This window comes from Cucurbita pepo, chromosome LG11 (genome assembly GCF_002806865.2).
Source record: "Cucurbita pepo subsp. pepo cultivar mu-cu-16 chromosome LG11, ASM280686v2, whole genome shotgun sequence".
Classification (NCBI taxonomy): domain Eukaryota; kingdom Viridiplantae; phylum Streptophyta; class Magnoliopsida; order Cucurbitales; family Cucurbitaceae; genus Cucurbita; species Cucurbita pepo.
Window position 1 is genome coordinate 1,539,331 of NC_036648.1, and position 23,331 is coordinate 1,562,661.

The 23,331-nt window shown below is 36.6% G+C and overlaps 4 protein-coding genes and 2 long non-coding RNA genes across 10 annotated transcripts; 3 read left to right on the plus strand and 3 right to left on the minus strand.

Annotated features, from left to right (window-relative positions):
• Positions 1 to 1,313: 1,313 nt before the first annotated feature.
• Positions 1,314 to 3,350, minus strand: LOC111806070. Its single transcript, XR_002816735.1, has 5 exons — positions 3,150 to 3,350; positions 2,830 to 2,869; positions 2,404 to 2,545; positions 1,808 to 1,923; positions 1,314 to 1,538 (listed from the first exon to the last, which is right to left on the minus strand). It is a non-coding gene; the product is annotated as an uncharacterized LOC111806070 (long non-coding RNA).
• Positions 3,351 to 4,057: 707 nt separating this feature from the next.
• LOC111806071 lies at positions 4,058 to 6,613 on the plus strand. Its single transcript, XR_002816736.1, has 3 exons — positions 4,058 to 4,300; positions 4,393 to 4,563; positions 5,950 to 6,613. It is a non-coding gene; the product is annotated as an uncharacterized LOC111806071 (long non-coding RNA).
• A 3,056-nt stretch (positions 6,614 to 9,669) lies between these two features.
• LOC111806072 (protein ENHANCED DISEASE RESISTANCE 2-like) lies at positions 9,670 to 11,907 on the plus strand. Of its 4 annotated transcripts, none has more exons than XR_002816738.1 (3): positions 9,670 to 10,567; positions 11,553 to 11,614; positions 11,697 to 11,907. XR_002816738.1 is itself a non-coding variant. In XM_023691420.1 (2 exons), the coding sequence occupies exon 1, from the start codon at positions 9,736 to 9,738 to the stop codon at positions 10,549 to 10,551; it is 816 nt and encodes a 271-aa protein (XP_023547188.1). In that variant the 5' UTR covers positions 9,670 to 9,735; the 3' UTR covers positions 10,552 to 10,567; positions 11,697 to 11,907. The 4 variants fall into 4 exon arrangements, 2 of the variants coding, with proteins under 2 accessions (XP_023547188.1, XP_023547187.1); XR_002816737.1 differs by having other exon boundaries at positions 11,708 to 11,907; XM_023691420.1 differs by lacking the exon at positions 11,553 to 11,614.
• A 321-nt stretch (positions 11,908 to 12,228) lies between these two features.
• On the minus strand, positions 12,229 to 14,640 carry LOC111806073 (putative pentatricopeptide repeat-containing protein At3g25970). 2 transcript variants are annotated; one of them, XM_023691422.1, is made up of 2 exons: positions 13,857 to 14,640; positions 12,229 to 13,700 (listed from the first exon to the last, which is right to left on the minus strand). In XM_023691422.1, exons 1-2 carry the CDS (start codon positions 14,440 to 14,442, stop codon positions 12,322 to 12,324), a joined length of 1,965 nt encoding a protein of 654 aa, XP_023547190.1. In that variant the 5' UTR covers positions 14,443 to 14,640; the 3' UTR covers positions 12,229 to 12,321. The 2 variants fall into 2 exon arrangements, with proteins under 2 accessions (XP_023547190.1, XP_023547189.1); XM_023691421.1 differs by having other exon boundaries at positions 12,229 to 14,640.
• An 828-nt stretch (positions 14,641 to 15,468) lies between these two features.
• Positions 15,469 to 18,862, minus strand: LOC111806074 (zinc finger CCCH domain-containing protein 22-like). The gene is made up of 4 exons (XM_023691423.1): positions 18,713 to 18,862; positions 18,243 to 18,557; positions 17,831 to 17,891; positions 15,469 to 16,753 (listed from the first exon to the last, which is right to left on the minus strand). Exons 1-4 carry the CDS (start codon positions 18,836 to 18,838, stop codon positions 15,762 to 15,764), a joined length of 1,494 nt encoding a protein of 497 aa, XP_023547191.1. The 5' UTR covers positions 18,839 to 18,862; the 3' UTR covers positions 15,469 to 15,761.
• Positions 18,863 to 20,201: 1,339 nt separating this feature from the next.
• Positions 20,202 to 20,892, plus strand: LOC111806076 (probable steroid-binding protein 3). The gene has a single exon (XM_023691424.1). The coding sequence runs from the start codon at positions 20,328 to 20,330 to the stop codon at positions 20,628 to 20,630; it is 303 nt and encodes a 100-aa protein (XP_023547192.1). The 5' UTR covers positions 20,202 to 20,327; the 3' UTR covers positions 20,631 to 20,892.
• The last annotated feature ends 2,439 nt before the right edge of the window (positions 20,893 to 23,331 follow it).

Below are 23,331 nucleotides of genomic sequence, written 5' to 3' on the forward strand. Positions count from 1 at the left end.
TATTAATAAACTCTTAATGGAATTAAAAATTTCCTCCAAAATTCAAATAAAGCCCCCAACCTATGGGGTTACGAAGGTTTGATTTACACTTCTAGAGATTTGTAAGAAACTCATAGGGCGGTTTATTTTAAAGATTTGTCCACACTAAAATGTCTAGAACTTAAATAAATATATTTGTTACTTATAAATGTTATCAGAATTTTATATAAATAAAGTATTTTTAATAATTTTAATATATTATTTAATTTTAAATAATTAACCGAAGATTAAGTTAGAGTACTAAAATAATTTTAACTAATTAAATTTTAGTTTAATGCCATAAATTTTAATAATTATCCTTCAATAAATGGTTTTAATAAAATGACATCCACTCTTAATTATAAATATTTAGTTAATTTATATTTCAAAAATCAAATGTTATATATGGTAAAGTAAATCCTTCTAAATGTGATATTCTTATAAATTATAGATATTTTTACAAATCTTATACTATTGTAATTATTTATTAATAAAATAATAATAGGCCTTAAAATTTAACATAATTTTCACTCATTAATAAGTATATTATAAATAATATGTATTAAATTTTAGGTTTTTGAGTTTATTTAGCCTATTAATAATTATGCTCAAATAAATAATTTTAATATAATTATAAATAATTAGTAGGATTAACCATGTATAACTTAAGAAAATCAAATATTTGAAAAACTTGAAAAGACGTCGAGAGAGAAACTACGAACCTCGGGCATTAACGCCATGCGAATAAACATAGCCGTCCACACTTGTGGTGCCAACTTTATTGCTTCACGGCTCTTTCCAGCATAGCATGATTCTACAAACAAAATTACACCAAATTGTCCATCACCCTAACAAATTCAAGATGCTTTGGTTTATACAGATATTATTTGAATCAAATCTGTAGAGCTGAGTTGAACAAACCTCAGATATTGTCTGTTGCTTCCCACCCGACGAGCACCCAAAAACTTCATCCAGCAGAACAATATCAACTGTTCAAATGGCGTCGTAAAGAAGAAAAACACGTACCCTTTGTTGAAGATTGTTGGGAGAGAAGTTCCACGTCGGCTAATTAAGGGGTTGATCATGAGTTTACAAGTAAGGAATACATATCCATGGATACGAGGCCTTTTGGGAAAACCAAAAACAAAACCATGAGAGCTTCTACTCGGAGTCGACAATATCATACTATTGTGAAGAATCGAGCTTTCTAACATGGTATCAAAGTTTGAGTCTTGAAGGTGTAGTCAAAAGTGATTAAAATGTCAAACAAATAGTGTGTTTTGTTTGAGGGCTCCAGAAAATGAGTCAAGCCTCGATTAGGAGAGGCTGTTACTCATAGGTACCTACAAATCTCGGAGCTAAGTAGACAATATCATTCCATGAGAGTCAATTTCAAACACCCTTTAACCTTTTTTAGAGAGAGAAAGAAAAAGAACCTCGTTTGCCGTGACAACTGCTGGCATGTTGAAGAAGATCCCTAAGGGGTTCCTCACCTAACTCGGAAGTCTGTCAAGAAATGGCTGCAACCAGAAACAATTTTTTTGTAGTTAAGATAAGAAAAAAGAAAGCTGGCAGACCTCTTAAAACGTAGTTCAGATTTAGGAAAATAAAATCAGAAAATGCGAAATACAAACAGAAAATTAAAAAGACAGCCAGATATCTAAAGCATGTGCCCGCCTCCTTGCGTATATATGTCTTTCACTACTACATTCTTTCGCAAAGACAAAGTACTTGCTGCATGATAGAAAAACAAGACAAACAAGTTCGTCAAATATGAGCCTCCACTCACGAGTTTTGGTGAAACAAGTTCGTCAACAGATAAACATCTTGTCTTCTCAGAGCTTGAATGCCTTGCAAATATCCCAATGATATGCATTTTGCAAAATCAGTGGCATGGCGTAAAATCTGCAGAGGAAGCAGAAATGCAGAATTTAGAAATTGAAATTGAAGTGTAAAATGGTTATATACTAACATATATGGTAAATGAAATGGAAATGATGGGGCAATCCCCGAGGCAGATAAGAATGAATTCATTTAACAGTTAACTGTGATCGATTGATTCACTTTCCTCCAACATATATTTGCACTTAGTAGCAATAACATTGTAACGTTGAAAACCTCTACACAGATATAAGTTTTGCGGATGATTTATCCCAAGTTAACAACAAATCGGGCATCCTATTTCTTTGACTCCAAGGCTAGATAAATTGATTCAATCCCAAATAGAAAAATATGGATCTTAGTTCCATACATGGTTAAACAATTAAGAGGATGTGAAAAAAGATAGCATAATCCAACATAAGTAGTTCGGTTAGATATAAGTTCAGTAAGTGAAAGAAAACACATTTTCAACCTTAAATCTAGGATTCAAACGAAGCAACTAACCACAGATATTTTGCAGTTCAAGAACAAACAAAATCAGCACCACACTTCAACCAAAAACATCCCGATTGCCAATTCCACCCAACAAACGAGAAATATTATGTCATTCCAAATGCAGGCAGATATCTGAGGACGATCAATAAATCTGCATTCAAATTTTCAGTTAGGTCCCTATTTTCATTTCAATGAATGATTTATGGAACGAACATGAAATTTTCGATTGCAGATCCTAATTCTTAAATTCACATTTCACGCCTCGTAATCTGCGGCTTTTTTTGTTTGTTTGGCGGTGTGGTGGGGGTAAAATATAGATCAAGATAATCTTAGCTAGTCGAAATTTCCTCAAATTAGCTATTACCAGAAACTCGATTGGGAATAGAAGAACAACAGAAGTCCACAAAAGCTACCTTAACCGAAGTTGTTCTTTACCTGGTACAAGTCGGAAGGTCAAAATGTAGCTCCCGCAGATCTAATTAAAGAAAAACCAAAGGAAATACAATCAATCCAATCAAGAGAAGTATCAATTACCGAAAAAACAGTAGAATAGCGTGATTAACAGGAAAAGAAACAGAGAAAGATCCTAAGATTTCTTAGGTCGCCGATAACGAAGTACGTTCTCTACTCTCTAGTGGAATTTTCGAGTGATTCTCACTTTCATACACCTCCTAAAAATCACCAGGCACACATCGCAGGAGCACAAAAGAATAAGAAAATGCAAGTAATAGTGGTGAAATGAAACAAGAAGGTACCTCAGTAGGCCGGAGTGACCAGGCGGTGGCATTTGAAGCGCGCAACCACGTTCCTTATCTGCTAGTGATTCAAAAGAACAAGCAATGCAACAAGAGATCATAGAATCCATCAACGATGAATCTTCTTCCACCATTGTTCGAACCTGTACCTGCAGAGAGTGGGAGAAGGAAGTGAGAAGGCGCGGGTGGTTTGCTGAAGAAATGAGAAAAACGCTACGTTTCGCGCCGCTTTTCTTTTCCTTCGTATCTGTTTAAAAAATGATTTTATTTTTTTATTCTACAAACTTTTAAAAATATTTCAGCTTTTAATTTTATATATAATAAATCTTTCATAAATTCAATTTAACTGTCTAGTGGAAAATATAGAAAGCTTTTATTTTTATTTTGTGATAATTGTTAGGTGAACACGACTCTCTACAATGATATGATATTGTCCACTTTGAGCATAAGTGGAGGACAAGACATCACAATCCACACCCTTCGGGGCCCATCGTCCTCGCTGACACTCTTTCCTTCTTCCAATCGATGTGAGATCGCCCCCCAAATTCATCCCCTTTGGGGCCAGCGTCCTTACTGGCACACCGCCTCGTGTCTACCCCTTCGGAAAACAGCAAGAAGGCTGACATGTTGTCCGATGTTTGGCTCTGATACAATGTTAAATGAACACGACTCTCCACAATGATATAATATTGTCCACTTTGACTATAAGCTTTCAAGCTCTGCTTTGGACTTCCTACAATGTCTCATATTAATAGAGAAAGTATTTTTTCGATTATAAACATATGATCATTTTCTAAATTAGTGATGTGAGACTTTCATCCTCCAACAATAATATTTAATTGGCTAATTAATTTCCCGTAAAAATATATTTTAAATTCAATATTCCCCCATTAATAAATATGCTTTCCGCCGCGACACGATCGCCCCCTAATCTTCCCTTCACCACCGGTAGGATTCTCTAGTTCGACTGAGTAGGGCTGTAAATTTGTAAACCCTCGATTTAGGGTTTATCTTGTTCATTCTTCAATCTCTTCATCTATCTTTCTCCGGTGAAAATGGCGAACGAGCAACGGTCATCTACAGGGCCCTGGATCCTCGAAGCAATGCCTTTCATCGTTGTTCTTCTCATAGCAGCTCATGTCTTTGCTTTGGTACTCTCTAACTCCGATTTTTGTTTCGTTTTTTTGCATTGTATTCAAGCTCTGTACTCTGTTGTTTGCTCATTTCCTCTTGATTTCTGTAGGTATATTGGATTTATAAGTTGGCAGCCCAAAAACAACCTCCGAGGAGGAAGGCACACTGAGATACTGTATGATTCGTTCCTGAAAGAAACTTTAGTGAAACCGAATTCGTTAATTATAGCGTCTTTGATGTTGAGGAGGCGGTCACAAAAGCCATGTAACGATGTTTCTCTGTAAGTATCCATCAGTATGTACTCTCAGAATCTCAGTTTCGTATTGTAAGAATGTGGAAATGTTCGTTACAGATTAAATTTGATTTGTATGGTTTTTCAATTCATAGAATTATAAGGCGATCCGTTCATATATCTGTAATCTTGTTTGGTTTTTCGTTTATTAGCATGCTTCCATCACGATAGGTGAAGAATCACCAGGTCAAGAAATGATTGAATACATTTTATTCTGAGTCCATTATTGAAGAGTCTGTTTTCGGTACATATAAACTACAACTTTAACTATCGAAACTTCTAAAGGAAAAAACAAATGAGTTGGGGAAAATATCGTTGCTGTAGATTTCTCCATTAATAGTAACTGGCTCTGCTCCTTGTTCCACGAAGAACTGGATTGCTGCTGCTTCTTGTGGAGTGAGAGCTCCATTAATTCCTAGCAGAATTAGTGCATAGTGACAAAACTTTTGAAACTAGTCAAATTTTGCTTGAACTTGTGCAGCGCTTTTAATATCATTGTGTGAGATCCCACATCGGTTGGAGAGTAAAATGAACCATTCTTAGGTGTGGAAACATCTCTCTAGTAGATGCCTTTTAAAAACCTTAAGGGGAAGCTCGAAAGGGAAAGCCCAAAGAGGACAATATTTGCTAGCAGCGAGCTTGGGTTGTTACACATTGCTTCTTCATAATGTGTGTAGTGCTTTTTATTTATATATATTTATAAACAGAATCTCCTAGTTTTGGTATTGGTTTTAGCTGTACTCTTGAACATACATTAGTGGAAGTACCTTTTTCCAGCTCATTTTCTCTTGAAGATGAATGGGCCATCAAATCAACTAATATAATGTCTAAAGTGTGTTTGTAGTAATTTGATTGTAAATCTTCATTGTTATTCAATCATCAAATAGCTTTATCAATGTCCAATAATGCATTTCACAACATGATCATCATGAACATATGTTTGTCTATCTTTTCGAATTTGTATTCTGTCCTTTTGTCAACAAAAAGAAGGAAGAAAATTACCCATTTAGCTAGTTGCTGTCTTTTGTTCCCTTATTTGAAAGGCTTGTCACTTTCAAAGCACCATTTACCTCAAAAACACTAGCAAGTAGTGGTGAATGGTGAGTGGTGACTCACTCTATGGCAGCAAATTAGAGCTTATTGCTTTCTCCATTACATGTAAAGTTCATACCTAACTGGTAGAAGAATCTTATTTGCATAGGAAAAGAAAGAAACTTTGTGCTCATTTTCTCACTTTTCAATGGCATCAATAGAAGCAATATGTGGTAAGAAATTGGATTTATAGAAATGTGGGAGTGGCTCTTTCTTACAAAGGGATTCTAGCTGTCTATCCAAGCAATCTTGTATAGTGACTTGTACTTTTTGCTTTTCCAGCTCAGGCAAATCCCAGGACTTGTAGCATCAATAGATGCTTTCTTCATGTTAGTCTTGTCTGGTTGGCGATTGTCGATTGCTATTGACCCACTATCGATTTACAGGTATATTACTCTCGTAACTTTTTTTTGTTCTTCTTCATTAGCCATCTGAATTCAAAGCACTTGATAAGATATTCCTGTAGTATAAGTAAGCCTGTGCTATGTTCTTTTTCGTTTCTCCAGTGTTTTCCTTACTTGATTCGATCTTAGGAATATAGATGTCGGACTCCAACAATCTTACTCTCGAACAAAGTACCATTGAGTCTCTCCTTAAATAGTCATCTATCTGTCCAGCACTAGCGAGAAAACTTTTCTTTTTTTAGAGTATATTGCTAGTTCAATAGAGCTCTACTACACGTCTTCACTATGACTACATCTTTGAGACTCACAGCTTATTTGGTTAAGATACCACTTGTTAGGATGGATGAAGCTCCACAATGGTCCGACATCATCCACTTTGAGTATAAGCTCACGGTTTTACTTTTGGTTTCCTTAAAATGGATCATACCAATAAAGATCGTGTTTCTTACTTAAACCAATGTGTGAAAGTTTTTTTTTGTTTTTGCCCAAGCTTGTACTTCCTTATTGCATGAATTTTAAAGATAGGTCGGTATTAGTTTCTATTGCATATTCTTATTAATATGGTAAAAATTAGGGGTACGATCAGTTTGTCTCGAGTGGAGTTTGAGGTCCGATTTTAAGCCAAACAGATCGATTTCTAAAGGAATATTAATTTGAGCTATCCATGGTTCTCTGCTGAAGTTGATGGATTTAAAAAGTGTTTAGTTTGAACTGAATTAAATTGAAGTAACTACAAATCAAACTGAATCCCTTCTCCTTTTAATTAACACGTGAACAAATTGGATACATTATCTCTTCATCTGTGTTGGACTTTGTGCGAAGGATAGTTTAGCGGCTTCCTCTGGAACGTCAGAAAAGGTAACGCGTTTGACTAGAATCTTTCCAGTACAGCCACAGACGCCAAACCCAACCTTCTCTCTAACCCTAAACATAACAAGAAATTATAAAATAAAAACTTTCCCATTTTTTTTTTCATAGTTTATATTATTATTTTTTACAAAAAAAATATTTGAATATATATATATAAATACTTGTGAACTTTACTTTTTATATAAAAAACTTTCAAAACTTTCAATAATATTCTTACACATATTTTTTTTAATTTAGGAAATATCTTTAAACTAAAAAAAAAATTAAAAAAAATTATTACTGTTAAGTTTTGGAACCTGAACTTTCAAAAAGGTTTAAAAAATAGTTTATAGCTTTTAAAAGTATTTTACATTCAAAAGTTTTAGTGATACTTAAAAATATATTTAAAATTTTTAAAATGTCTAAAAATTTCAATAATACTTCCAAATCTTTTTTAAAAAAATTAAAAATATCCTAAAACCACATTTAAAAAAAAACTCAAAAATTAACATTAAGAACTTTGGAGATAATTTATAGCGTCTAAGACAATTTCCTCCATATATTAACATTAAGATTTTTTTTGAACTTTTTGTATAAAGGTAGGAAGTGTTAATACTATTTTTAAAATTTAGTTTAAAAAAAGTTTAATTTTTTTTTTTTTGAAGTTTTTGTATTAAAAAGGTATGAAGTATTAATACTATTTTTAAATTTTAGTTTAAAAAAAAAATCATAAGTATTAATCAAAATTTTTAAAATTCAATGGCATTTTTGAAACAGTGTTAAAAATTAAATAATATTTTTGAAATAAAATACTTCCATATAAAAATATTTTTGAGGCTTTTTTTTAGTTTAAAGGTACCATTTAAACTTTTAGTAGGATTTTTTTATAGATAAAATATAAAATTTATTAGTATTTTTATTTATATAATAAAAAAAACATAAACGTGTTTTGGTAATGGCAGGCAATACATCCGAGTAACGAATTTGGCATCGTAAAAACAACCCTAACAGAATACTAAATATAGCCTACATTTTTCCATTTTAGCTACAACATTCAATGTACAACTCAAAACTATTCCCAATAACCTTTTTTTAAATACATGTTTTTTTTTCCAAAATAAAAAATAAAAAATTTATATATATTTTTTAAATTATTATTATGGAAATAAAAAATACACTTCTTTGCTAATCTCAAGGTTTGACCATCATTAATAAATTGATTCAAATTTAATGCAACCTCCCCATTTCTCCCCTCCCCCACCTAATAACAAACCACCCACAATTTTATACATTAATAAATTAAATTAATATAAAATTATCAATTTTTACAAAAAAATTAAATTATATATATATATATATATATATATTTATTATAATTTTAATAAAATTTAAAATTTTAAAAATTTTAGGGTTTTTTCCCATAAAATTGATATAAAATTAATTTCCACAAATAACCCTGCTCTGATTCGCAGACAGCTTTTAATTGCATCACGCCAAATATGATATCATACAAAGTACGGCTGCCCCACCATTACTCCGTGCACATGCGCCCACGTGGACTCGTATTGACCCTTTGATCATCAGCTCTTTTGCATTCTCCTCTCACCGTCGATCTAAATAGAGTCAAACGTGCTCTCCAATTTTTCTTTTCATTTTATTTTTTTGTTGCTTTTAAGAGATTTATTAGTTTTCTTTACGTTTAAAATAGTTAGTTTAATCTCTATTTATTGCAAAGTTTTCAAAATGCTCCTAACAATTTATATAACTTATACCTAAAATTCACGTGCTATTAAATTGTATTTTATTAAAATATTTAGACACGCGAACTTGACATGTCAAATAGATTTTGTGTGACATATTAACGTTTTTAAATATTTTAATAAAACGATAATTTAATAAATTATCAATTTATTATATAAATATATACACGTGAATTTAAATGGGAGCGAAAAGCATTAATAGTTAATATTTAAAAAATATAAAAATTTGTAAAAAATGCCAAACAAATAGAATTATATTAATTAAATCTACAAATCCTACGTCAATAAATGAAGTAATTATGCAATTTAATTTCAACATTTCGTCATTAATGACTGTTATTGTCTTGAGCTTTTCCCACCCACGTGTCTCGATCACCACCGTCAATTTCTAGGCCGTCCGAACTTCCGAATCTACCCCCAATAACTTGTGGAATTTACATCCAATACCATCCATATTCCATTAAACCCTAAAAAAATAAAATAAAAAAAAAAAAACAAAAAAGAGGAATAGTGGGTGATTTTCCAACGCATGGGCTCGATTAAGTGGGCCCCGACCAACTCATAAAGTGGACCATTATTGTCCTATCATGATTCTCTCATCCAACTATTATTTTTAAGTCAATTTCTTTGATTCTCAATACGTGGATTCTCTTAATTTTTGTTTAATTATTATTATTTTACTAATTTTATTCATTAATTACATTTAATTAATCACCAATAAAAATAAAAAAAAAATAAAAGGATTATAAAAAATAAAGATATTTAATTTAAATAAAAGGATTATCATAAATAAAGATATTTAATTTAATTGAATTTTGATAAGTCGGCAAATAAAATACTCAACACGGCGGATAATAATGATGAAAAAGTATGGATGGCAATCTTGTAATTAAATTGAAAATAAGGGGCCTTTAGTTATTTCCATTCTTGCCCCCATTTGGTTCGGAGGCATTTCACTCCCGACTCTCAGACTCGGAGATAAAAGGAGAAGAGAGAGTCTCTTTAGAGAGAGAGAGAGGGAGAGAGAGGGGAAAGAGTACTGGAAGGTTGGTGCGATGGTGGATTGGATTTCCGAGACGATCAACGGCGGATCCCTACGCCTTGTCGACCTTCAGACGGGGATAAATGGTTGGGCCTCGCCGCCGGGCGACCTCTTTGCTCTTCGTTCCAAGAACTACTTGGCGAAACGGCAAAAATCTCCGTCTGGCGATTACCTGCTTTCTCCTGCCGGTGTTGATTGGCTGAAATCTAGTACCAAGCTTGATAACGTCCTTGCTCGTCCTGATAATCGCGTCGCGCAAGCGTTGAGGAGAGCGCAAGCCGTAGGTAAGTCGATGAAGAGCTTCATTATTGCGGTTAATATTCAAGTACCTGGGAAGGATCAGTACAGTGCCGTGTTCTACTTTGCTACTGAAGATCCGATTCCATCTGGCTCGCTTCTTCACCGATTCATTAATGGCGATGATTTATTCAGAAATCAACGGTTGAAATTGGTGAATCGGATCGTGAAAGGGCCATGGATTGTTAAGAAAGCAGTAGGAAATTACAGTGCGTGTTTGTTAGGGAAGGCATTGACGTGCAATTACCACAGAGGACCTAATTATTTGGAGATTGATGTAGATATGGGGAGCTCAGCGTTAGCCAGTGCGATTTTGCATCTCGCGCTTGGATACGTTACCAACGTAACAGTAGATATGGGGTTTCTGGTGGAGGGGCAAACGGAGGAGGAGTTGCCGGAAAGGCTGTTCGGCGCCGTCCGGATTTGCCAGATGGAGATGTCGTCGGCGACTATCGTAGACGCGCCGACATTGGCGCGTGGATTATCATGTGCCAAGGTGAATCACCACAAACCTGGCGACGACGACAACTGATTCGATTCGATTAGCGGTAAAATCTCGGAGTCTTTCTCAGTTCATGAGTAATTTTTCATTCAGCCTTAAAATGATAGTTCCATAGATGGAAAGTATAGAAGGTATTAGCCATATTCACGATTGTAGATAATTATTGGCAGACAAAAAAGAAAATGCTCGAGATTATTCACTAATTGAAATTCCTCTGAAATTGAATCGGAATTATTCTGCATTTGAGATTACACGGCACAAGTTTTTTTGTCTATAATCCTTTTAGGTGAGCCGGGGAATAACTTCCATTAGACGTTGAAATAATGAGTATGTGTTAATTAATTGCTAGTCACTTCTATGATTACAAATGAACTGTTCACCAAGCAACTGAACACAGTGGGGACGGCGACGGCTACAGCCACGACGGCGATTTTCCGTCGGCGGGCTGTGTCTGGAATGGGGTTGTTGAGCTGTATTGAAACGTTAAGTAAGTTGTGGGGCTACAAACGATTTGGCCCATTAGAAGTATTTTATATTCAATAATGAATTTTAATGCTTTTCTCTTGAGAAAGTAATTTCATCTATTTGTTTGGTAGTGTTTTGATATTATGACTGTTTTCTTGTTGAATGTTATAAGTGTTAGCTTCAAGCCGTAATAGAGGTGGCCGTGGCCCTAGTGGTGGGTAGGTTTGTGAGAAGTTCCTCCACATATTGAGTTGAGTTTACGTGTTAAAAGTTGTTTTCGGAGCTAAGAATGGGGCGCTCAAAGTCTCGTCCTAGGGTAGTTGGGACACAGGTAGTTGGGTCAAGTTTGTTCCATAAACACGATAAGGGACAGGTAGGTAGTTGGGTCGAGTTTTTTGTTCCATAAACACGATAAGGGTCGGGACGGGAAGAAGAAATAAAGTAGCTCCAACATGACTTTGCCTTCACCAAAACCCAAATTTCAAACACATTTTAGTGTTAGTTTTATGGAATTTGTATTTGCTGATTGAATGTGACAACAAAAACCATGATTTGTATGGATCTAGGAAATGCATGCAGCATATGAACTATACACTGTTCTTCAAAGAATTTTAGAGTATTGATATTGGTAATGAAACAGTGAGATTTTAAAGCTTTTTGGATTTGGGTTTGGTTTTGTTTGGTTTCTCAATGCGCTTTAAATGCAAAAGTTGGTTTGCAGTGCGACTGTCACAGGAGGACAAAAAGTTATGGGAAGATTCTCTACTGTGAAGCCGACTTCTAAATTACAACAGCATTCAATGCTGTATATACATATATACATACATATCTATATATATATATATGTATATATACATATATACATACATTATGTCTTATTTCCTTAACTATATTAGAATAGACAAAATGATTTAATCTCTATCTTGAGCATTTTTTGATTTAACTCTTTGGATGTTCTTCAAAGTTTTAATTTTATTTCGCATATCATCGTTTTGGTTGAAAAAAGAATTAAATCGATAGTACATTTATAACAGCTCAAGTCCACTGCTAACAAATATTATCTGCTTTTACCAATTACGTATCGTCGTTAATTTCACGATTTTGAAACGTGTCTACTAGGGAGAGGTTTCCACGTCCTTGTGAGGAATGCTTCATTTCCCTCTTCAATCGTTACGAGATCTCACAAAATTAAACCATATTGTGAAGTAATATCTATAAGTTTAATATTTTAAAAACGAAAACTAAATACCAAATAGTTACGAAATGAGATTGAAATCGTGAATCGAGCAAGTGCTAACAAATCTAATCAATTTGATCGGTTTGAGCAAACACACGTTATGCATATGCATAACTTAGGTCTTCCTGCTCCAAAAAACTCTCAAAACCATCAGCAGTAGCTTCAATTCTTGTGATTTCCTCCATAAGAACTTCCAGCAAAACGTATATCTGTTGGCAACTGGGATGAGAATGATCTTCAGCAATGAAAGCATGAACCTTGTTCTTAACTTCAATCCAACTCCAACCAGGCGTTTTCTTAACTCCTCTTTCCTTCATTAACCTCTTCACTTTAGCCTTCTCCTCCCATCTCATTAGATCTCCATACATGTTTGAGAGAAGAACATAAGTGCAATGCTCTTCAGGCTCCATCTCTAGCAGATGCCTTGCAACCTGACAAGCTAACTCAACGTTCCCACAAGAACGACATGCCCCCAAGAATGTCTTCCACACCATCGCGTTCGGTTTGAATGGCATTTCCTCAATCAAGGCCTTGGCTTCATCAAGACGCCCAGAACGCCCATATAGATCAACTGCACAAGCATAATGCTCCATTCGTGGAGGAACGCCGTAAACAGATTCCATACATCGTAAGAATTCGCAGCCCCGTTCGACTAAACCGATATGGCTACAAGCGGTCAGAACTGCAACGAACGTTATGTGATCCATTTTCACCTTCTTCTCTTCCATTAGAGAGAAGAGGTCTAATGCAACATGGCATTGCCCATGTTGTGCATAGCCAAACATGAGTGCATTCCAAGTGATTGAAGAGCTTTTTGAAGCTCCTTCAAATGATCTTTTAGCATCTTCCATAATCCCACACTTCGAATACATGAAGATTAATGAACTTGAAACAAACTCATTGGAATCCATACCATATTTAAGAGCCAAGACATGAAATTGTTGTCCCAATTGAAAGGTAGCCAAATCTGAGCATGATTTGAGCACAGCAGAAAACGAATACTGATCAATATCCATTGCTAAAGATCTCATATGCAGAAACGACTTCACGGCATCTTCGCTCGACCCCATTTGTGATAATCCCGTCAAGATCGAGTTCCACGACACACGATCCTTAATCTCCAAGGATTCAAATATACATAAAGCTTCCTTCATTGAACCACTGTCTGATTTAAGATACATAGATATCAATGCATTTGAAATTGGCACCGATTCTTCTAATCCTCTTTTAATGACCATCCCATGCAGGGATTTCCCATTATTGCTAAGCTCTTTGTTGAAACAAGCACTGATAATGCTTGTGTAAGAGTACAAATCTGGTTCAAAACCATGTTCTTGCATATCAATGAAGAGTTTAAAAGCAAGATCTTCCTGATTATGCACCAAAAAAGCACCCAACAGGGAGTTCCACGACACCAAATCTCGAACGCCAGCCGAACAATTGAAAACCCTTTTGGCATCAACAAGGGATCCACATTCTGAATAAGAAGTGATCAAAGCATTACACATTGTATTAGCAGATTCCAATCCATGTTTTATGACTTTTCCATGAACTTGCCTTGTTAATCTACAAAACTCAGCATCATCTAGTAAAGGCAAAAGAGGAGCAAATGAGCCATCATTAACCTTCTCACCTTCTTGCTCCATACAATCTAACAACGAAAACGCAGTCTCACGATCGCCCATTTGCGCATATCCAGCAATCATTGCATTCCACGAAACAGTGTTCTGTTTAGATATATTTAGGAATGTCAAATATGCATCCTCAAGTCTCTCACATTTCGCATACATATCCAGAAGAGCACTCCCTGCATATACATTTCCAGCAAAACCCATCTTAATGATCATAGAATGTATTTGCTGACCCAAATCAAGCATACCAGCACAAGCAATGCCCTTCAGCATGCTTCCAAACGTGTACTCATCTTGATCCAAACCACATCTTCTCATGCATTTAAGAACTTCCCATGAATTCTCCAAGTTTCCAGAGTTAATATAACCCCCGATCATCGTATTCCAAGATACAGAGTCTCTCAGCGGCATTTCGTCGAACAGTACGTCTGCAGATCGGAACTCTTTGCATTTCCAATACCCATTTAGGATATTGTTGCAAGTGTAAACGTCTGCTATGGTACCCAATTTGATGGCTAGAGAATGGGTTAACAAAAGATTGGACAAAGCTCGAAACGATGTCCCGACTACCGAGTACAATGACCTCATTCATAGGTAGCCAAATTTTCTATTCCCAGGCAAAGAAACAGAAAGTAATCGAGTCAAATTGAGAGGAATGAGTACCTGAACGGGATATCAGCTCTCTTTCTCAAATTAGAGGACACCGAAAATAGCACATTTAACTCCTACCTGCACAGCTGAAGCTTCAGTTCATAGTTGTCGCCGAAATCAACATTCAAATATATGTTTTTCTACCGGTGGTGGGGATATGTACTAATTTTACCAACTTATTAAATTACATCAATTCTTTTAAATATTTCTTGAAACATTTCAAAATTTTGAACTAAACATTTAAAATGTTGGAAGAAGATGCGGAGTTGTACTCTATCGAATACGCGAGAACAAATTGTTAGAACGTGAATTAGATGAAATTTGTTAGAACGATGTGATCAACGTAAATTGGGATATCAGTACCATCATATAATTCAAAATCGTTTCAGAAAGCGAGAACTGAGAGTACTGAATTGATATAAGAATTCCATTTTTGGCTCTATATTTTGGGGCAGTGTCTCAATTTCTTCCAACTCCCTACCCGAAAAAAGTTATCAATTTCTTCAACTCCCTACCCGAAAAAAGTTATATGCTACTTAGCCCTTGTGTTTGTTATCTTCCTGAAAAAGTTATATGCTACTTAAGCCCTTGTGTTATATTTTGCTTGTATGTCATATAACATTGCCTTCAAATTCTCTCAATATTTCTCTGCTCCCCCGTTTTCTGAAACCTTCTTCTCAAATCAGGGTAAAGACTTAAGTCTAAGCATCACGAGACTTAAGCATTACAACGCAAATACAAATCAACTTGACTCACTTGCTATTGAAAAGAAGTGAGTGCCACACAATCGCAAAATCGGCTACAAGAAAAGTGCGATGGTGAAAAGGGCAAAAATTTTCAAATATGATCAAAATAATAGTTTAACCGATAAAATTGAATAAAATTCTAATTTGTCGGAGTAGGAAATGACATATTTAACCAATTCCATCTTAAGTGTGCATATCTCAACTAGAATGCTCATCCTATCCCAAAAAGTAATTTATACATTATTAGGAAAAAGTATGCAAATCACAAAAGAAACAAAAACGACCGAACTATAAGAAGTTATAATTGAGAAAAAGGAACAAGAATCAGCCTGTCGCCTACATTATGATTTGGACTTCATATTAGGATGAATATACACCAACGGCCAGCCACCATGAAACACAAATCATCACACCATTTCCTTCAATAATTCACGTGGGGTTCTGTTTCAGAGATTGACATGAATCTTCTACAGGTGGAGCTATCATTATACAGTAACATCAAGTCGAGTCCTAAAACTTCAACCATCTTTTTTCCTTTTCTCTGCTGGTTACTGCATTTGATGCAGACGCATGAGCTGCCTCGGCCTCGGCCAAAGCTTTTCGGGTCTCGTTCAGCTTTCTTAAGGCAGCCTCGAAAACAACCTTCTCATTCTTATTTCTGTTCACCATTTCTTCAAGCTTCTCTATTCGTACTCGCAGGTCTTTCACCTCACCATCGTACGCGATTAGAGTTCGTCTATCTACCTTCTTTCCATCTGCTGAACCTTTATCTTTCTGTTTCTTAACAGATCCATCATTCAGTGCTCCATTATGCATTGCAAGGTGGTTGTTGATGAGATTAAAGACATCAGGTCTTGAGTCTTCTTGCTCTTTAGCTGCCTGCATTGCTGCAGCAAACTTCTTATCACGTTTCCTCTTACCGCCTCTACTTCGTTTCTTGCCATTATTCTCGTCGTTAGTATTGTTCTCCTTTTGTGATTCTAGAGCATGATCAAGAGATTGTTTTGCTGGAAGAACTTTGACAGGGATAGGATTTAACATCCCCTGCCCAGACGCACCCAAACCCATTCCTTCTCGATAGCCCATATTAGCCATCATCTTGGAGGCGATTCCCCGGGTATGGTTCTCCCATTTTGCAAATATGGTGGTCTCCATCTGAATGCCCCTCTGCTGGGTAGAGCTTTCGAGAAATCCCAAACCCTGCAAATCGTTGTCTTCATAATCACTTGAGTCAGACTTTTCCAAGCTGGAATCACTTTCTTCTCCATCACTAATTTGAGCACGCACAGATAATGCTATGTCCTCCGGTCCAAGCTTTTGAGAGGATCCATCACCTTTAAAAACAACTTGTGCAATTTGTAGTGCATCATCCCAAGATTCAAGTTCAGCATGCCTCCAAATGCCATTCCTGGACGAGAGAGCCCAGATACTGGACCCTGCCAGTGACTGGTTCCAAATTGTTGGCGCATATCTCCTAAGAGAGGTTAAAGGGATATCAACTCCTGTGCATGAAAAACTCTCTCAGATAATTGAAAATAAAAGCATAACTATTGCCTGTTAAGATATACATTATACAGAAGGACAAAAACCTAATCAAAGAAATAAATGTAAAAAATCTTTCCTCCTCAAAACTCCGAATTGGTTGACGAACCTAATGGAGAATAGCAGCAAAGCTATTGACTTTAATGATATACAGAAGCATACAAATATAGTTCAGAACAGCAGCTTAGCTATTGACTGTTCTTTTACATGGAAGGAAAAAGACCAGTCTCTAAAAAGGTGAATAAAAAACTAGGGAAAGTTCATTTTAAATAAAATGGAAACATTAAATCAAGGGGAAAGAAATACATGTGGTACTATTGGAATGGAGCTAAAATGCAATGCAACATGTATTTTCCAAAAATGTTTAAGGGCAAGACTACCTTGCATTACATAAGGCAGTCTTAGAATGTATCACATAGAGACAGCTGAATTGAAGGGGAGTTCTAGAAATGCGATATTCACAAACATCTGCCCAATGCATAACAATGTGGCAATTGAATTTTCCAAGATATTAGAAAGAGAAATTCAAGACAGTTTCTCTTTGCTCTCCTCTTAGGTGAAATAGCTTAGTTCACAGATCCTTAACAGTTTTTCTTCAGTGTAATCTCCATTTTCTTTAGTTCTAGGATTGGTAAACTAGTCCCCCATTACCTCTTGCATTCTTCTTTTGATAGAAACAAAACTGTTTCTAGTCTCAACGGGGAATAAGAAGTAACGAGTTGTAGAAGATCTAAGTTTTACTCACATTCTTCTATTAGGAATACAAATGATTGAAGATTCATCGACAAGAAAACCGAACAGCACCAGCATTTTTTTCATACTGGACTCTTTATGAAGGAAAACATTTTTAGTCCTAGACCTATGCAGGAACTTCACCATTATTTTCATTCTGCAGGTTCCTTTATTAAAGAGAGTTTATAATCCATTCTAGCATCTCAAGATAGTATTGCTGGTGGGAACAACCATTGAAACGAGAGGAAGGCTTTACTTAATGAGTAGTTGGATCTACATGGTCCACGTGAAAGAATATGACATACCATGCGATAAGCGGCAGCTAGTGCCAAACCGACACCTTTGCTGTAAGAAGAACTTGCATATCTGCACTTTGGTGGTGTTATGGCATTAGTATCATGATGTGAGAAAAAACCATAGTGATTGCTCAATAGTTTAGTTAGGTGAATCAAAACCCAAGTCACTGCCAACACTTGATAAAACTCATCTAGTAAGTAGGCACAAACAGATCCTCGGTACTATTAAAGGGAAGAAGCTANAAAAAAAAAAAAAAAAAAAAAAAAAAGACCGAAGACAGCCACAACCATACAGAAAACGGTAAATTCAAGTCAAAATAATATGTGCATAAACACAATCCAAAAGACAAAATGAGGAGTGATTTGATATTAGAACTAACAGTTTCGCAAAAGCCGACGAATAGAGTCCCAGATTGCTTACCAACATATTTTCAGTTGTAGGAGTGAGGAAAGAAATTTTCGCAGAATTAGAACCATCCAATCCAACAATTTCACCGTCATACCAACGTCCATCAGTGTGCCGAAATCTGCATTTCGATCCAACGACGAAACTCTGATCCTCTGGTGATTCAGGTTCGACATCCGTAGAATGAACAGGCTCCACCTTAACATCCTCCGCTGCGTTACTATCACGACCACACAACACCAAATCTGCTTCTCGTAGTAACCTAGAACGCTTAAGGTGAAGCAGTCCTTCCTCTGCATCTTTAATTGCTTGGACAAGCTCCTCATGAACCTTGACATCAACAGATTATATTCAAATAAATCAACAAGCAGAGGTCTTCAAAACTTCAAAAATAATAATCAAATTCAATAAGAGGCGATCACGCATTCCTCTCATGAATATTCTCCAAAGCCAAACGGAAATTCATATTGGACAAAAGAACGTACCTCGAGAAGCTCCGGATTGGAGGCATCGGAGGCTAAGGCATCTTGCAAGGCGGCGAGAGATTCTCTCTGCTCATGCAATTGAACCTCCAGCTGGTGCTCCAGAACTCTCTCTTCGTCGTTCGCCATTGCCTCCTCGCGCGAGATTGTATGAGCCTCTATGTGGGAGAGATGAAGAACGCGGCATCATTGGAGCCAAATCCCACTGCCATGGTTCGACCCAGTGCTCAATTCACTGGGCTGGATCGAATCAAAATCTTTCTGGGCTTTAGATCATGGACTCTGTTGGGCCTCCAAAAGTGTAATATAAGGCCCATTTTAAGTCTCCATTTTTTCTCTCTCCATAAGTTCCGCTACAAAGAGAGAATAATTAAATAAAATGAAAAATCCAACTCACATCCTAAATATTTATATATTAATAAAATATGTCAGTGACAAATTATGCCCAAAATAGACAATATCATATTATTGTGGATCGTGATTTCTAACATGTTATCACAGTTATATTCTTAACTAAGTTTAATCCAAGTCTAAACGGAGAATCCTCGTCTTCAAGGTCCATTAGAAGAATTTTTTCTCTCTTACCATTCTCCGTCTAAACGGTGAATCCTCATCTTCAGGGCCCGTTAGAAAAGAATATTCTCCCTTTGCCCATTATCCGTCTAAACGGAGAATCCTCATCTTCAGGGCCCGTTAGAAAAGAATATTCTCCTTTTGCCCATTATCCGTCTAAACGAAGAATCCTCATCTTTAGGGCTCGTTAGAAAAGAATATTCTCCCTTTGCCCATTCTCCGTCTAAACGGAGAATCCTCATCTTCAGGGCCCGTTAGAAAAAAATGTTCTCCCTTACCATTCTCCATCTAAACGGAGAATCCTCATCTTCAGGGTCCGTTAGAAAAAAATGTTCTCCATTACCATTCTCCGTCTAAACGGAGAATCCTCATCTTTAGGGTCCGTTAGAAGAAATTTTTCTCCTTTACCATTCTCCGTCTAAACGGAGAATCCTCATCTTCAGGGCCCGTTAGAAAAGAATATTCTTCCTTTGCCCATTCTCCATCTAAACGGAGAATCCTCATCTTCAGGGCTCGTTAGAAAAGAATATTCTCCCTTTCCCCATTCTCCGTCTAAACGGAGAATCCTCATCTTCATGGCCCATGAGAAAAAATTGTTGTCTCACTCCTTCCCACATTTCCTGTCAAATGGAGAATCCCATCTTCGGGATGGGTAAAATAGACATTCCGAGGTGGACTCCTTCCTTCATTCCGTGCCTAAACAGAAGATCCTCATCTTCGACGCGGGTAAATTTGTTTTGTTGTAACCTAAGGATAAAGTGGTCATTTTTTTCTAGACACCGACACGAGCACAAGGTTTTATAGTACCTTAATTTTGGAAAGTAGGTCATATTACAGCTCAAAAATTTGGATTACTTAGGTCAAATTATTCGCCAAGTAGCAGAAAATTTTCTTTAGTGATAACAATTCTATTGGCCCATGATGGGATATATCCAAAAGGTTCTTGGCTTTGATTCCTTCGATTGAAGATCAAATAAAAGGCGGCGGAGTTCTCCATTTCGATTCAAAGTGGCCGACCTTGATTCTGATCAATTCCCCCAAGCTAATGGAGCTCACACCTCAGCAGCTGATCGCCTACAATGGCGCCGACTCATCGAAGCCCATCTATGTGGCTTTGAAGGGCCGCATCTTCGACGTCACAACAGGCGTTTCTTTCTACGGCCCCGGTGGCGCCTACGCCATGTTCGCTGGCAAGGACGCGAGCAGAGCTCTGGCCAAGATGACCAAGAATGAGGAGGACATCAATTCTTCGCTCGAAGGCCTCTCTGAGAAAGAGATCGGTGTTCTCAACGACTGGGAGAAGAAATTTGAAGCTAAGTACCCTATTGTTGGTCGCGTTGTTTCTTAAACATCTTAGATTGTGTGCGACAAGTTTATGTGTTTCGCTGTGTGGTTTCTGTTGAAATTTCGTGTTATTTCCGAGCATTCTGATATATCTTATTGTTCAGAAGTCTTTAATGAATTGCTGTTCGATAATATGCTCATCTCTGAAGATGAGATTGTTAAAATGACTGTAAACTTGTGCTTGGTCGAATAAGGATCTTCCATGACCGATTGGTATCAGTATGAACTGCTTAGTGAAATAAGAACTTGCCTACTTGTTTCAGCTTTGTTTATTGTCGATTATCATATGGTTTCTTATGGTTTGGAGTCACCGATTCTAGAATAGATTCATTTCTTCATTTTATCAACGGATTATGCTGGGGGTAGGAAGGATCTCTGTGCAGACTGTTGTTGTTCTTTATTGTTTCTGGTTAGGTTTTCTTTTGTTTCACAATTCAATTTATGTTTGTCTGCGTTTATCCTGAGTTTGAATGATTGGGGCTTTTAGGATTGCCCATACAGGGGAGTACCATTTCTATAGGGAACAGATGTCCTTCGTTGTGGATAATGGAAGGGGTATGGAGGATAGGTAGCATAGGCTAAGAATGAGGATTTCAGTATACATTTGTGACATTCCACAAACATTCCTTATAAGTGTGTGGAAACCTCTTCTTATCAGACACGTTTTAAAACCTTGAGGCTAATGACGATGTGTAACGATCCAAAGCGGACAATATCTCCTAGTAGTGGGCTTGAACTGTTACAAATCGTATCAGAGCCACTGAACAGTGTGCCAGCGAGAATGCTGGCCCCCAAAGGGAGGTGGATTGTGAGATCCCACGTCGGTTGGAGAGGAGAATGAAGCATTTCTTATAAGAGTGTGGAATCCTCTCCCTAGTAGATGCGTTTTAAAACCGTGAGGCTGACAACAATACGTAACGGGCCAAAGCGGACAATATCTACTAGTGATAAGCTTTTTTTTTCCCGTGAAGGAATGACCCGTAGACGCCGAAATCAAAATGGATAAATTAGTGGTTCAAGGCTTCCTTCTTGAAACATAGACAATAAACTTGAAGAGGGATGATCAAATGAGGAGTCCTTGTTCCCACTTTGTCTAACTTCATCATGTAAGGGACCAAAGAAAAACTTCACTTTCCTTGGCTCGTTTCCTTCTCAAACTAGCTTAATCATTGTCAAAGATGTCTCGGGGCTCTTATTATTTGGCTCGAGGTAGGTCTCAGGGCTCTTATTATTCGGCTCGAGGTAGGTGGACTTGCTTGAGAGGAACCAGAAGCTTCCAGATTTCAAGGTCTTGCTATAGCTACTTTGTTCTTCAGGCAATCCAAGTTTCAACCTCTCTATCAAACTAGTTTCTTCTCAGCCCTAAATCCCACCCTAGATGGCTAGAGTTACACCAATTCTTAATCAAAGAAAGCTTTTTTTAGTAGGCCAGCCAGAGGAGAGGGAAGGGAAGCCCAATCCCAACTAGCTAGAACGATGGCTTGTACCGGAGTCGATCCCCACCCACCTTCAAAAAAATAGGCTTGGAATTGTTCTGTTCGATGTAGTTGCTACCATGAGTTAGATTGGATTAAGTCAATACTCCTCCTCTCGTAACAGCCTAAGCAGATATTGTCTTCTTTAGGCTTTTCATTTCCGACTCTCCCTCAAGGTTTTTAAAACATGCCTTAGAGAGAGGTTTCCACACTTTTATAAAGAATGCTTCGTTCTCCTCCCCAACCGATGTAGGATCTCACAATTCATCCCCCTTCGGGGCCCAACGTCCTCGTTGGTTCATCGCCCGGTGTTTAGCTCTGATACCATTTGTAACAGCCCAATTCCACCGCTAGTAGACATTGGCCTCTTTGGGCTTTACCTTTCGGACTTCCCTTAAAGGTTTTTAAAACGCGTCTGCTAGGGAGATGTTTTCACACTTTTATAAAGAATGTTTCATTCTCCTCCTCAACACGAAGTGGAATCTCACAAATCTACACCTATACGATCGAACTCACCTTCCTCCTGAAGAATGCATTTGAAGAGAAAGAGAAAACTGAAGAAAGAACTCTAGAATTTTATGGTGTTTTTGATAGCCATGGAGCTCTTGTTTTCATGGTCATTTAAAATATTGATTTGTTTCCGCTTTGTTGTTTGAGTGAGTATCACTGATAAGAACAAGAATATTCACTCATTTAGGTGACCATCCAGATTTTTCCAATATTTTCTTTACAACTATTTGCCCAGATCTTCCAACTTTTTTCCACGTAATACAGGTGCCCAGTCAGATTTATAATGTCCACCGTGGAATTTTGTCAATACTGAACCAAACTTTTTAAAAGTTCAGAAGTTTCTTTTATTAAAAAAATTGAGGAACATTAGATTTTTATTTTTTTATTTTATTTATTTAAATAATTTAGCCTAAATATTTATTGGGTAGAAATCCAATTGTTATAAAATTCTTGGGATTTGATCTAACAACCTGGTTGAAAAATAATACTTTTAGATCTAAATTATCCAAGAACTTCGTAAACGATTAAGAATCAACCCAAATAAAAGTTTTGGAATGGAGTAAATCACTAGCGAGATAGCTTGATCAAGATTACTTAAATGACCATCATGCAAATCTAAACACGGGAAATGCAAAGGAACAAATTCATGACTTATAATATGTAACTCTCGTGTCCATCCACTAATTAAATATGACTTAAAAATGTAAAAATAATACTCTA